General features: G+C 40.5%; 1 protein-coding gene across 2 annotated transcripts in view; it reads right to left on the reverse strand.

Annotated features, from left to right (window-relative positions):
* Positions 1 to 669: 669 nt before the first annotated feature.
* tpp2 (tripeptidyl peptidase 2) overlaps positions 670 to 13,617 on the reverse strand; it is a 277,723-nt gene continuing 264,775 nt past the window's right edge. For both annotated transcript variants that reach the window (XM_068034106.1, XM_068034105.1), the window contains one exon: positions 670 to 1,428. In XM_068034106.1, coding sequence (XP_067890207.1) covers positions 1,339 to 1,428 — 90 coding nt within the window. In that variant the 3' untranslated portion in view covers positions 670 to 1,338. The remainder of the gene's footprint in view (positions 1,429 to 13,617) is intronic.

Consider the following 13,617-nt stretch of genomic DNA (forward strand, 5'->3'; position numbering starts at 1 on the left):
TAAAAATGGTTGAACTAATTGCAAGAAGATTTTGAACATGTTGCCACTTCCATGGAAATCTTCTCAATAACAGACACATGGGCACCAGTACCCATATTCACAGAACTCCACTCAAGCCAACTGAAGGCCTATCAGGTGTCCAGATTCAAGACAAGTATATTGGGCCTTAATTTAAAACACAGTAATACCACGGCACTGTTTCCATGCAACTTGCATTGTAAACACTATTCCTGTTTGACAAAGTTTTGTTCAGATTACTTTGAAAGGTAGTATTAATACATTGTTTAGTAACGTATTAGAATAGATTATTCCTATTTCAATGATGGCTTTACCTGTATTCTCAAGTTTAATCAAGATGAGGGTTATACATTTTAAATTATCAAAGTCTAATTTTCTAACTAACCAAACTTGGCTGTGGAAATTAGGTTTGATTAGCATAATTTGTTAAATGTTACAGTACTCTGCTCATGGTTTGCACAGACTGGAATCATATTGTTCAAGTTATTAAAATTTCAAAGTTTTGAATGACAACCATTTCCTCTTCAACATTGTACTTTGGCCCATTAGGTAGGCAAAGTGGAAGAGCACTAAAGGTCTTTAAAGATATGTTCTCATATGAAAAGAATGCGTAAGGCATAGGAAAATTATCCAAGACGACAATCAACAATATCAAGTGTATTTCTTTTACTGAACACATTTATGACAATGCATCAATGCCTTTTATTGTCACAAATTTATTTTGAGTTCCACAGGCATACTGAAATTCAAGTGTATATGGAGCATAATTGTCAATATTATTCAATTTCTTTCTGGGTATTGCATGCTGAGTAAAGAAAGTGCCCAGGAATTGTTTGGTACTAGAAGTAGACACATTTTCCTTAAATTTTGGGATAAAAGTTACAACACAAGACAAATGTCACAAACAAGTCGGAACAGTGAAGGGCAAAAAAAAAATTACAGTTGGCAAATATGCAGAAGCAGGAAGCCTAAATACATGAATACCAGACTGTTCAATAAATAAAAAGATATACAAATATCTATTTCAAAATAGTAACAATTAAACCTAAGGAACATCTAGAATAATGCCTAGGAAGCCTAAGAACTTTATTTGCCTATACTTTGAAAGAAAATTGAACAATGCACAATTTATTTTTAAATCGAGTGGATAGCATGGCAAATAGCAGTAACAGACAATAATTGCATCCAATAATGAATGAAAACATATTGTATAAAAGTCCAAAATACTTAAATAAAAAAATGCCTTTTTAGAAAAAGACAAAAGTATAAAAATTGCTAAGTTTACTTTCTTCAATCAATTTGATGCCTGTGGTAATTATCCTAGAAAGGGGTATAGTCTTGTGGATACATTACAGGAAGCCAACTCTCTGTAAATGATGCACAATGGCTCCATCCAAGAGACTTCATTATCTAAGTGAAACAAACAGATGGATATTATAGCAAACATTTGAACAGTTAACACCAAACCAGTAATGCACACACTTTAAATTATATAGTAAACGTTTAAATTATCAACATGATTTTTTTCAGGGGATACTGACCATCTAATTTCACTGGAATTTCATTGAAGAAGAATACAATTCTTTATTGGCTTTGTCTATTATAACCTACACAACGTTTAATGAGTAGAGTTACAAATAAAACTTGGTCTATCAATTTGATGTTGGCAGGCTGGTTGTCCAATCAGTGAGATAGATTTTGATTATCGCACTTACTAACTTCAGTGGCCTGGAAGCCCGCTTGAAGATGTCAGCCTGAGGCTAGCTTCAAACTGTATGCCTGCTCAATTTGTACCCTACTCCTCCTGCCTCCACATTAGCGCAAGTAAAAATAATTTTACTTAGATTTCCATCTGTCGCCTCCACTGTTCCCTTTAAGGGTCACTGGTTAGGTCACTATAGAAGTGGAAAAATTAAGTGGCCCAGTTTATGCTGAATTTGACAGTGGGCTCCTAAAGCAGGTGCTAGACCCCTGATTAGCATATCAAAGGGGTCTCATACCATTTTAAATGCGTGTAATGTCACTTGAAAGTTGCCAGCTATCACTTTGGCAGCCTGCACACTTCTAAGGCGATTGGGTGCACAAGCAAGAACACACCCAGAAACTTGACCCCTAACTCTATAATTTTTTGCTCCAAAAAACTGAACAGGATCCAATTTCTTCCAAGTTCAACTCTCAAGCAATTTTTGACGGTCACCTGAAATCCAAACATTAATTATTTTCTGTTGAGGTAAAGATTGTTTTATATACAAAATAGTTTAATAAAATGATAATTTTCTGATCATGAAGATTGGTGGAAACTTGGAGAAACAACAGAAATAGCCCTTTATATTTTTTCCAGGATTTCTGTCGAAGTTACAGCAGGACAATCCCCATGGAAATTACTGTCAAATGGGTTAGACTGCATAAACAATTAAATGCTAGCAATAATCATTATCAACACATTCTGTAAATTCATTGAGATCATTGAGAACGAAGGATTTTACAATGAGTTCAAGAAAATTCATAAATGAATATCATTAAAGGATCATGGGAGTTTATTAATGGAGTTTAACATAATTAAAATCTGCTGAGTTTAAAAAAAACCTGTTGGATTACAATTATCTTCTTTATGTTATACAGGATGATACAAGATATCAAAGTCAAGTATATTTCATAGATTCATCAAAATTTACAGAACAGGATGAGGCCATTTGGCCCACCATGTCTGTGCCAACTAAAAAACTATCCAGCCTAACCCAGTCTTTAGTCCACACGCTTGTAGAACACGGCACTTTAATTGCATATCGAAGTACTTATTAAATACATGAGAGGTGCTGCCTCTACCACACTTTCAGGCAGTGAGTTCCAGACCCCCATCAGCCTCTGGGTGAAAATGTTTCTCCTCAATTTCCTCTAATCCTTCCACCAATTACTTTAAATCTATGCCCTCTGGTTATTGACCTCTCTGTTAATGGAAATAGTCTTTTCCTATCTAATCTATCTAGACCCCTCATAATTTTATGCACCTCAGCCTCCTTTTTTCCAAAGAAAACACCCCTAGCCTATCCAATCCAATCTTTCCTCATAGCTAAAATTCTCTAGTTCTGACAACATCCTTTTAACTCTACTCTGTACCTTCTCAACTTCAAACATTTGTAATGTGGTTACCAGAACTGTATGCAGTACTCTAGCTGTGGGCTAACCAATGTTTTATACAGTTACAGCATAACCTCTCTCCTCATATTCTATGCCTTGGCTAATAAGGAAAGTATCCCGTCTGTCATCTTAACTGCCTCATCTACCTGGCCTTCAGGGATCTATGGACATGCACTTCAACATCCTTCTGTTCCTCTAAACTTCTCAGTATTCTACCATTTTTTGTGTATTCCCTTGCCTTGTTTGTCTTCCCCAACTTCATTATCGCACACTTTTCCAGACTGAACTCCATTGTCACTTTTCTGACCACCTGACCAGTCCATTGAAATCTTCCTGCTGTCTACATCCTTCTTCCTCACTACCAACCACACAACCAATTTTTGAATTGTTACATGAGTGCTTCTATTTTTCTTTGTAAAATATGTTTTAAGAAACTATAGTTGAATTTGGACATTGCATTATCTGGAGATCGCTGACCTTTGTGGGTGTTTTTCTTAAAAGGGAGGTCAACAGAAGGTTGACCAGTAAACAAGTTTTTACTGGAAGGCACATGCTTGTAAAGAATCCAACAGGGGGCTTGACCTGAAGAGCTATTTGCTTATTGACAAGTCAGGATTTATGGCTGTCATAAGGACTTGCCTCTGGAAAAAGTTGGTTTTATTTTGAACTGTTAAAAAAAAGCCAGTTGGAGTTTGCTTATTGACCTGCTAGGAAAACAGAAGATCCAGCCAGCCCACCTTTCTCTCTTGAAAAGCAAATCCTGCATCAAGTTGCACTGTTGCCTCCTGTATTTGAAGAAATCCTGAATGTTTGCACCTGTGCATCTTTGAAGGAACTTTGCATCGAATGCGTGAGAATTGAAACCTTTGTTGCTGCACACCTGATGTGAAGCTTTCTGTAGCTGCATTTCTTGAAAGCCTACTCATACTGTTCATCAACATAGCCTGGAAAGATTCCTAGTGGCAGCCCCCTATTCGCCTTTGGGAAACCTTGCCAAAGCAAAGGATTTCTTTCCATACCTTCTTTGAAGTGTTTTTTTTATGCCTTCTATTTCTTGGGAACAGCTGTAAACAAAAATCCTTTTTTATGTTCACATTTAACCGGTTGTGTATGAGTGAATGTGTGAGAGGGCTAGGATAAAAGTAAGGGGCTTTAATATTTCAATTTGCGTGTATGTTTACTTTATTATTGGTTAAGACGTGGGGTATAATAAACGAATAATTTAGTTGTTTATTAAAGAAACCTGGTTGGTGTGCTTTATTCTGGGGACAAATAGAGTATCTGATTGACTGTTTCGGTAAGTGGGAAAATGTAAATATATGGTGTGAGCTGTGGAACTGAATTAACAGTGCACACCTCCCGACTCGGTCGTAACACATTAACTGGGGGCTCTTGTTGGGATTAAACCCAACTCCGACAACGTTTAATTGTAAGTGGGGTAATAATAATTGAAAAAGGAAAATAAATAGAACAGGTTTCTTGTGTAATAGAGTAAAGTCTACACTACCGGAATGTCTGTAGCAGTTGCTGAAGCTTTTCTGGGGAAGGAGGACATATCCCTTAGTGACCTGCAAAACTTAACCAAGGCTAAACTAAAGGATTTGGCAGCACAATTGGTGATAGAATTAAAATCAGGAGCTAAAAAGCAGAGATAATTGAAGTTGGAAGAAGGCGGCAGCAAATCAGTGGGTAGTGCAGTTCAATTAGCTAAAATTTGGTTACAGATGAGGCAGCTTGAATTTGACAAGGAAAAAGACAAAGAAATAGAATTGGAAAGACTTAAACTTGAATTTCAGAGAGAAAGTGAAAAAGGAAGGGAATTTGAATTAAAAACGATGGAACTAAGAAAAATGGGTTGTCTTCACTTCAGTGAAAGTTCTGGTGGGGAAATATCCTCTCCAGTCCAGGATCCAGAGGAGAGTTGTTTAAATTTGTGGAAGCCCTCATTAAGTTTGAGAAAATGACATAAAGGCATTTTTCATTTCTTTTGAAAAGATAGCCAAACAAATGAAATGGCCAAAGGAAAGCTAGATACTGCTTATGCAAAGTTGGGCAGAACTCATGTAATTTATGCCATGTTTTCTGAGGAGGCTTCTGCAGATTATGAGATGGTAAAAAAAGACTATTCTCGCTGCGTATGAGTTAGTCCCTCAAGCTTACCGACAGACTTTTCTGAATCTCTGCAGATTAGCTGGGCAGACTTATATAGAATTTGAGAGGATAAAGCAAATTAATTTTGATCGTTGAATACGGGCACTCAAGATGGAAGCCACGTATGAAAACCTTAGAGAACTAATTCTCCTGGAAGAATTTAAAAATACACTTCCTCTAGTAGTGAGAACTCATGTAGAGAACCAGAAGGTTTCAATGACTAGTCAGGCAGTGTAAATTGATGATTTTGAGCTCCTGTGTAAGCCCAAACCCTTTGTCCACCACCCCCACAAACACAAGAAGGATAGAGGGTGGGAGAGTGAAAGGAAGGCATGTAGCTGGGGACAGGAAGGGACAGCTGGGATCGCCCCAGAATCCCCTCCTCAGGCCAGAAAGGAAGGTGCTGAGGTTGGAAGTGAGGTCCACAAGCCTAAGTGTTACCATTGTCACAAGGTGGGACATCTTCGCTCAGAATACTGGAAGTTATGATGTAAACCCATGGGACTTGTTGAGGTACACAAAGCTTATGCAGAGAAAGGGGCTCTGACCGAGAGTACAGCAGATCAGACTTTAGCTTTGACAGCAGCTGTAAAACCAAATAAAAAAACAATATGAGTGTATGGATTGAGAATAAGTTACCTGAAAGTTATAGAGAATTCTTGTTGAAAGGAAAAATAACTCCTTATCCCTCAAGTGAGGCAGGCAAACCTATAGTTATACTTATGGATACAGGAGCAACCCAAACTCTTTTGCTGGGGAAAGGTATAACTTTTCCACCAGAGAGCACAGTGAATGCTGAAGTTTTTGTGAATGGTATTGGCGGGAAGTATATACCCATACCTTTGTATCTAGAGTGTGACCTAATGTCTGGGACGGTAATTGCAGGAGTTGCCCATAGTTTTCCAGTGGATGGAATTGACCTACTTCTGGGGAATGATTTGGTCGGAGCAAAAATAGTGGCTTCTCCCGTAGTCACCAAGAAACCAAGTGAAGTTACAGGAAAAGGTTCCAGGAATTTTTTCTTCGTGAGTAGTAACCCGAGCGATAGCTAAAGAACTTCCATTGTCAGAAGTAAAAATAGCACCACAGACAGATAGCCGAGTATCTGAAACTCTGTTTTGGGATTTAAATTATCCAAATGAAATGTTTAATAAATCTTCTCTGATCACAGCTCAGCAAGCTGATCCAGAGTTAAACAAAGTGGCACAATCATCTCTAACAGAAGCTGAGACAAAAGGAGTACCAGAAAGCTATTATATTAAAGATGGGGTCCTGATGAGGAAGTGGAGACCGCTTCACAGACCTGCGGACGAAGTATGGACGGTTGTTCAACAGATAGCGGTACCGCCTAAGTATCGTTGGGAATTAAGATTAGCACATGAAATTCCCATAGTGGGACAGGTGGCGATCCAGTAGACCAAATCACCTATAAGTCAACATTATTACTGGCCAGGTGTTTCCAAGACGTGGTGCTGTATTGTAAAACATGCTATATGTACCAGGCTGTGGTAAAACTGCAACTTGCCATAAAACTGGCACCTCTAATTCCCATACCAGTTATTGGGGAACCATTTAGTAGGGTGTAGGTAGACTGTGTAGGACTCTTATCGAAAACACAAGCAGGACATCAATATATACTCACTATCATGGATATGGCCACTTGATTCCCAGAGGCCATTCTCTTGAGGGCAATTACTGCTAAAGTAGTAATAGAGAAGTTAACCCAATTCTTCACTAGATATGGATTACCAATTGAATTTCAGTCGGATGAAGGTTCCAATTTTATGTCTAAAATACTTCAAGTAGTTATGGGTAATTTGGGTATAACACAGTTAAAGTCTTCAGCATATCACCACCCACAGACACAGGGAGCTTTAGAAAGGTACCATCAAACTCTCAAAACAATGATTAGGGCGTACTGTCATGAATATCCCCATGATAGGGATAAATGGCTAGACTTTCTTGTATTTGCCACTAGAGATTCACTTAATGAGTCTACAGGTTTTAGTCCTTTTGAATTAGTTTACAGACATGAGATAGGAGGTCCTCTAAAACTAATTAAAGGAAGGTTTTTAGAACAATGAGATGAACCTTCTGTACTAGATTATGTATCCATGTTCCAGGAACAGTTCACGAGAGTTTTCATGTGGCTCAGGAACACCTTAAAGCTTCCCAAACCACTATGCAAAAATGGACAGACAAGTATGCAAAGACCCGATCATTTCAACCAGGGGATGAAGTATTAGTATTACTAATAGAGTGTTGTAAAAGTGGCCAAAAGAATTGATTGATTGACACCCCAGATCACCAGAAAAAGAGTCGACTGTATCATATCAATATGCTAAAACAATATTGTCGCCGGGAGGAGGATAAGCACGCAAAGGTATGTCAGGTAGTCGGGCCAGTGAAGAATGAAAGGCATGGGGAGGATGAGGCAGAAGGAGGCCTTGACAATTCTCAAATTGAACCTCCTACTATCCGGTTAGCTAATACTGAATTTCTAGTAAGATTGGACACTATGCTTTCATATTTAAATGCAGAACAATGAGAAGACCTAACAAAGGCTACTCACAGCATTTAAAATAGTCTGTAGAGATAAGCCAGGATGTACATAGCACATAGAACAGTACAGCACATTACAGGCCCTTCGGCCCACGATGTTGTGCCGAACCTTTAACCTACTCTAAGATCAAACTAACTACCTACCCTTCATTCTACTATCATCCATGTACCTATCCAAGAGTCGCTTAAATGCCCCTAATGTATCTGCTTCTACTACCACCGCTGGCAGCGCATTCCACGCACCCACCACTCTCTGTGTAAAGAACCTACCTCTGACATCTCCCCAAAACCTTCCTCCAATCACCTTAAAATTATGCCCCCTGGTGATAGCCCTTTCCACCCTGGGAAAAAGTCTCTGGCTATCCACTCTATCTATGCCTCTCATCATCTTGCACCCCTCTATCAAGTCACCTCTCATCCTTCTTCGCTCCAATGAGAAAAGCCCTAGCTCCCTCAATCTTTCTTCGTAGGACATGCCCTCCAGTCCAGGCAGCATCCTGGTAAATCCCCTCTGCACCCTCTCTAAAGCTTCCACATCCTTCCTATAACGAGGCGACCAGAACTGAACACAATATTCCAAGTGTGGTCGAACCAGAGCCTTATAGAGCTGCAGCATAACCTCGCGGCTCTTAAACTCAATCCCCCTGTTAATGAAAGCCAACACACCATATGCCTTCTTAACAACCCTATCAACTTGGGTGGCAACTTTGAGCGATCTATGGACATGGACCCCAAGATCCCTCTGTTCCTCCACACTACCAAGAATCCTGTCTTTAAGCCTGTATTCTGCATTCAAATTCGACCTTCCAAAATGAATCACTTCACACTTTTCCAGGTTGAACTCCATCTGCCACTTCTCAGCCCAGCTCTGCATCCTGTCAATGTCCCGTTGCAACCTACAACAGCCTTCCACACTATCCACAACTCCAGCAACCTTCTTGTCATCGGCAAACTTGCTAACCCAGCCTTCCACTTTCTCATCCAAGTCATTTATAAAAATCACAAAGAGCAAAGGTCCCAGAACAGATCCTTGTGGAACAAGGGCGGCACCGTGGCTAGCACCACAGCCTCACAGCTCCAGCGACCCGGGATCAATTCTGGGTACTGCCTGTGTGGAATTTGCAAGTTCTCCCTGTGTCTGCGTGGGTTTCCTCCAGGTGCTCCGGTTTCCTCCCACATGCCAAAGACTTGCAGGTTGATAACTTAATTGGCCATTATAAATTGCCCCTAGTATTGGTAGGGAAATATAGGGACAGGTGGGGATGTGGTAGGAATATGGAATTAGTGTAGGATTAGTATAAATGGGTGGTTGATGGTCGGCACAGACGCGGTGGGCCGAAGGGCCTGTTTCAGTGCTGTATCTCTAAACTAAACCACTGGTCACCGAGCTCCATGCTGAATACTTTCCATCTACTACCACCCTCTGACTTCTATGGGCCAGCCAATTTTGTATCCAGACAGACAACTTTCCTGAATCCCATGCCTCCTTACTTTCTGAATGAGCCTACCATGGGGAACCTTATCAAACGCCTTGCTAAAATCCATATACACCACATCCACTGCTCTTCCTTCATCAATGTGTTTTGTCACATCGTCAAAGAATTCAATAAGGCTTGTGAGGCATGACCTGCCCCTCACAAAGCCATGCTGACTGTCTCTAATCAAACCATGCTTTTCCAAATAATCATAAATCCTGTCTCTCAGAATCCTCTCCAATAATTTGCCCACTACTGACGTAAGACTGACTGGTCTATAATTCCCAGGGTTATCCCTATTCCCTTTCTTGAACAAGGGAACAACATTTGCCACCCTCCAATCATCCGGTACTACTCCAGTGGACAGTGAAGACGCAAAGATCATCGCCAAAGGCGCAGCAATCTCTTCCCTCGCTTCCCGTAATATCCTTGGGTATATCCCGTCTGGCCCCAGGGACTTATCTGTCCTCATATCATTCAAAATTTCCAGCACATCCTCTCTCTTAACCTCAACCTGTTCGAGCATATCAGCCTGTTCCACGCTGTCCTCACAAACGACCAGGTCCCTCTCACTAGTGAATACTGAAGCAAAGTATTCATTTAGGACCTCCCCTACCTCCTCCGACTCCAGGCACAAGTTCCCTCCACTATCCCTGATCGACCCTACCCTCACTCTGGCCATCCTCTTGTTCCTCACATGAGTGTAGAACGCCTTGGGATTTTCCTTAATCCTACCCACCAAGACTTTTTCATGTCCCCTTCTAGCTCTCCTAAGTCCATTCTTCAGTTCCTTCCTGGCTACCTTGTAACCCTCTAGAGCCCTGTCTGATCCTTGCTTCCTCAACCTTAAGTAAGCTTCCTTCTTCCTCTTGACTAGCTGTTCCACATCTCGTCATCCAAGGTTCCTTCACCCTACCATCCCTTCCCTGCCTCATCGGGACAAACCTATCCAGCAGTCTCAGCAAGTGCTCCCTAAACAACCTCCACATTTCTGTCGTGCATTTCCCTGAGAACATCTGTTCACAATTTATGCTCCCCAGTTCCTGCCTAATAGCATTGTAATTCCCCCTCCCCCAATTAAATATTTTCCCATCCCGTCTGCTCCTGTCCCTCTCCATGACTATAGTAAAGGTCAGGGAGTTGTGATCACTATCACCGAAATGCTCTCCCACCGAGAGATCTGCCACCTGGCCTGGTTCGTTGCCAAGCACCAAGTCCAACATAGTCTCCCCTCTAATCGGCCTATCTACATATTGAGTCAGGAAACCTTCCTGGACACACCTGACAAAAACTGCTCCATCCAAACTATTTGCACTAAGGAGGTTCCAATCAATATTAGGGAAGTTGAAGTACAAGCTTAACCACACATGATGTGGATGCAGGGGAATACGTTCCTACAAAACAGCATCCTTATCACTTAAGTCCAGACAAACAAGCCCAAATAAAAGCAGAAAAGCAGAAATCCAATACATGCTGAGAAAGCACCTAATTGAACTCAGTCAAAGCAGTTGGAGTTCACCGACAGTATTAGTGCCTAAACCTGATGTTCAACTGGAATTTGCATAGACTACAGAAAAGTTAATGCAGTAACAAAGGCAGATTCCTACCCAATTTCTCGCTTGGAAGACTGTATTGGCAGAGTGGGCAGTGCCAAGTTTCTTAGAAAGATAGATTTGTTAAAGGGATACTGGCAAGTTCCTTTAACACCCCGAGCTAAAGAAATATCAGCTTTTGTCACAAAAGACGGTCTTTACCAGTGCCGAGTGATGCCATTTGGGCTAAAAATGCCCCAGCAACCTTTCAGAGACTAATGAATCAAAGCGCTAGCCAGTGTTCCCGATTGTGTCGTTTATCTTGATGATGTGCTGGTATACTGGCTTTTTTTTTTGGAAGGACCACTTGAAACAGCTAGAAACTGTTTAAAAAAATTACAAGTAGCTGATTTAGTGGTAAATCTGGCCAAAAATGAATTCGCAAAAGCGAGAGTAACCTACCTTGGGCACATAGTAAGGGAAGGACAAGTGTTGTCAAGAATGGCGGATGTATAAGCATTGGTGTAGTTCCCTACCCCTGAGGTTAAGCGAGAAATCATGAGGCTTTTGGGGATGTTTGGTACCAAATTTCAGCACCGTAGCTGGTATACTAACATATTTGCTACAGAAAAAGAAAACCAAAGTAGTGTGGTCAGGGAAGTGCCAGGTATCTTTTGAAAAGCTGAAGGCCATTTTGACTAGTGAACCAGTGTTGTCTGCTCCAAATTTCACTAAGCCCTTCAATGTGGTGATTGCTGCTAGTGGCCTGGGGGTTGGTGCAGTCCTGTTGCAAGATGATGAATCGGGCATAGAAAGACCAGTGGGATAGTTTTTAAGAAAATTAAGTCACCACCAAAAAAGAAACCTTAGGTCTCTTATTGGTTCTTAAACATTTTGAAGTCTATCTCTGCCATGACTACAGAGAGACACTGATATATACTGATCATAACCCCCTAACCTTTGTGGAAAAATTTAAAACTCAGAATGCCAGAATATTCTGATGGAGTTTACTGTTGCAGCCCTAACACTTAAAAATTGTCCACACTTCGGGCAAAAATGTTATTGCAGATGCTTTGTCGCGAACCTAACTTTATTTGATTTATATGAGTAAAGATGGTACAAAGTAAAATTGTATCAATTAGAAATAAAGAGTGAATGGGAGTGGAATGGGTGCGGAAAATGTGTTTTAAAATGTTTTCAACTTCTGTTTTTATACAGTGTAATGAAATGCATTCAAAAATGGTGTTTCATTTCTCCAAGGGCGGAGGCGTTTAGTGAGCCCTTCTATTTTTCTTTGTAAAATATGTTTTAAGAAATAATTGTTGAATTTTGGACATTAAATCATCTGGAGATTGCTGAACTTTGTGGGTTTTTTTCTTAAAAGGAAGGTCAACAGCCGGATGACCAGTAAACAAGTTTTCACTGGAAGACACATGTTTGTAAAGAACGCAGCTGGGGATTTGACCTTAAGAGCTATTTGCTTGCTAATAAGTCAGGATTCATGGCTGTCATAGGACTTGCCTCTGTAAAAAGTTGGCTTCATTTTGAACTGTTAAAAAAAAAGCCAGTTGGTTTGGCTAAAAACAAGCAGTTGGAGTTTGCTTACTAACCTGCCAGGAGAAGATCCACCAGCCTACCTTTCTCTCTTGAAAAGCAAATCCTGCATCATATTGTACTATTGCCTCCTGTATTTGAATCCTGAATGTTTGCAGAAAACCTTGCATCTTTGAAGGAACTCTGCATTGAACGAGTGAGAATTGAAACCTTTGTTGCTGCACGCCTGATGTAAGACCTATGTGAAGCCTTCTGTAGCTGCATTTCTTGAAAGCCTACCCAGACTGTTCATCAACATTGCCTGGAAAGATTCCTAGTGGCAGCCATCTATTCGCCTTTGGGACAGCTTGCCAAAACAAAGGATATCCATCATGCCTTCTTTGAAGCATAGGTGTCTGTTTTATTCTTTCTATTTCTTTGTAACAGCTGTAAACAAAACCCCTTTTTTTGTTGTTCCTAGTTAACCAGTTGTGTATGTGTGTGCGTGTATGAGGGCTAGGATAAAAATAAGGGGCTTTAATATTTCAATTGCGCATATGTTTATATTGGTTAAGACTTGGGGTATAATAAATGGATAATTTAGTTGTTTATTAAAGAAACCTGGTTGGTGTGCTTTATTCTGGGGACAAATAGAGTATCTTATTCGATAAGTGGAAAAATGTAAATATATGTTGTGAGCTCTGGAGAAGTGGGACTGAATTAACAGTGCACACCTCCCGCCTCGCTTGTAACAGTATCATGCCTGCTACCTTTAAGCCTAAATCATTGATATCTATCATGAAAAGTAGGAGACCCAAATACTGAGCCCTGCGGAATCCCACTCAAAACAGCCTTCCAGTCACAAAAACACCTATTGACCATTACCCTTTGTTTCCTGCCACTGAACCAATCTTGGCTCCAACTTGCCATTTACCCTTGGGTCGCATGGGCTTTTACTTTTCTGGCTCGTCTGCCATGTGGGTCTTTGTCAAAAGCCTTGCTAAAATCCATGCAGATTACATCAAACACACTACCCTCATCAACCCTCCTTGTTACCCTGTCAAAAAAATTCAATCAAGTTAGTCAGGCACAACTTTCCCTGAACAAATCCATGTTGACTGCCCTTAATTAATCAGTGCCTTTCTAATTGACAATTTATACTGTCCCTCCGAACTTTTCCCAATAAATTGCCCACCACCAAGGTTAGA

The sequence above is a fragment of the Heterodontus francisci genome, chromosome 6 (assembly GCF_036365525.1).
Source record: "Heterodontus francisci isolate sHetFra1 chromosome 6, sHetFra1.hap1, whole genome shotgun sequence".
Lineage (NCBI taxonomy): Eukaryota > Metazoa > Chordata > Chondrichthyes > Heterodontiformes > Heterodontidae > Heterodontus > Heterodontus francisci.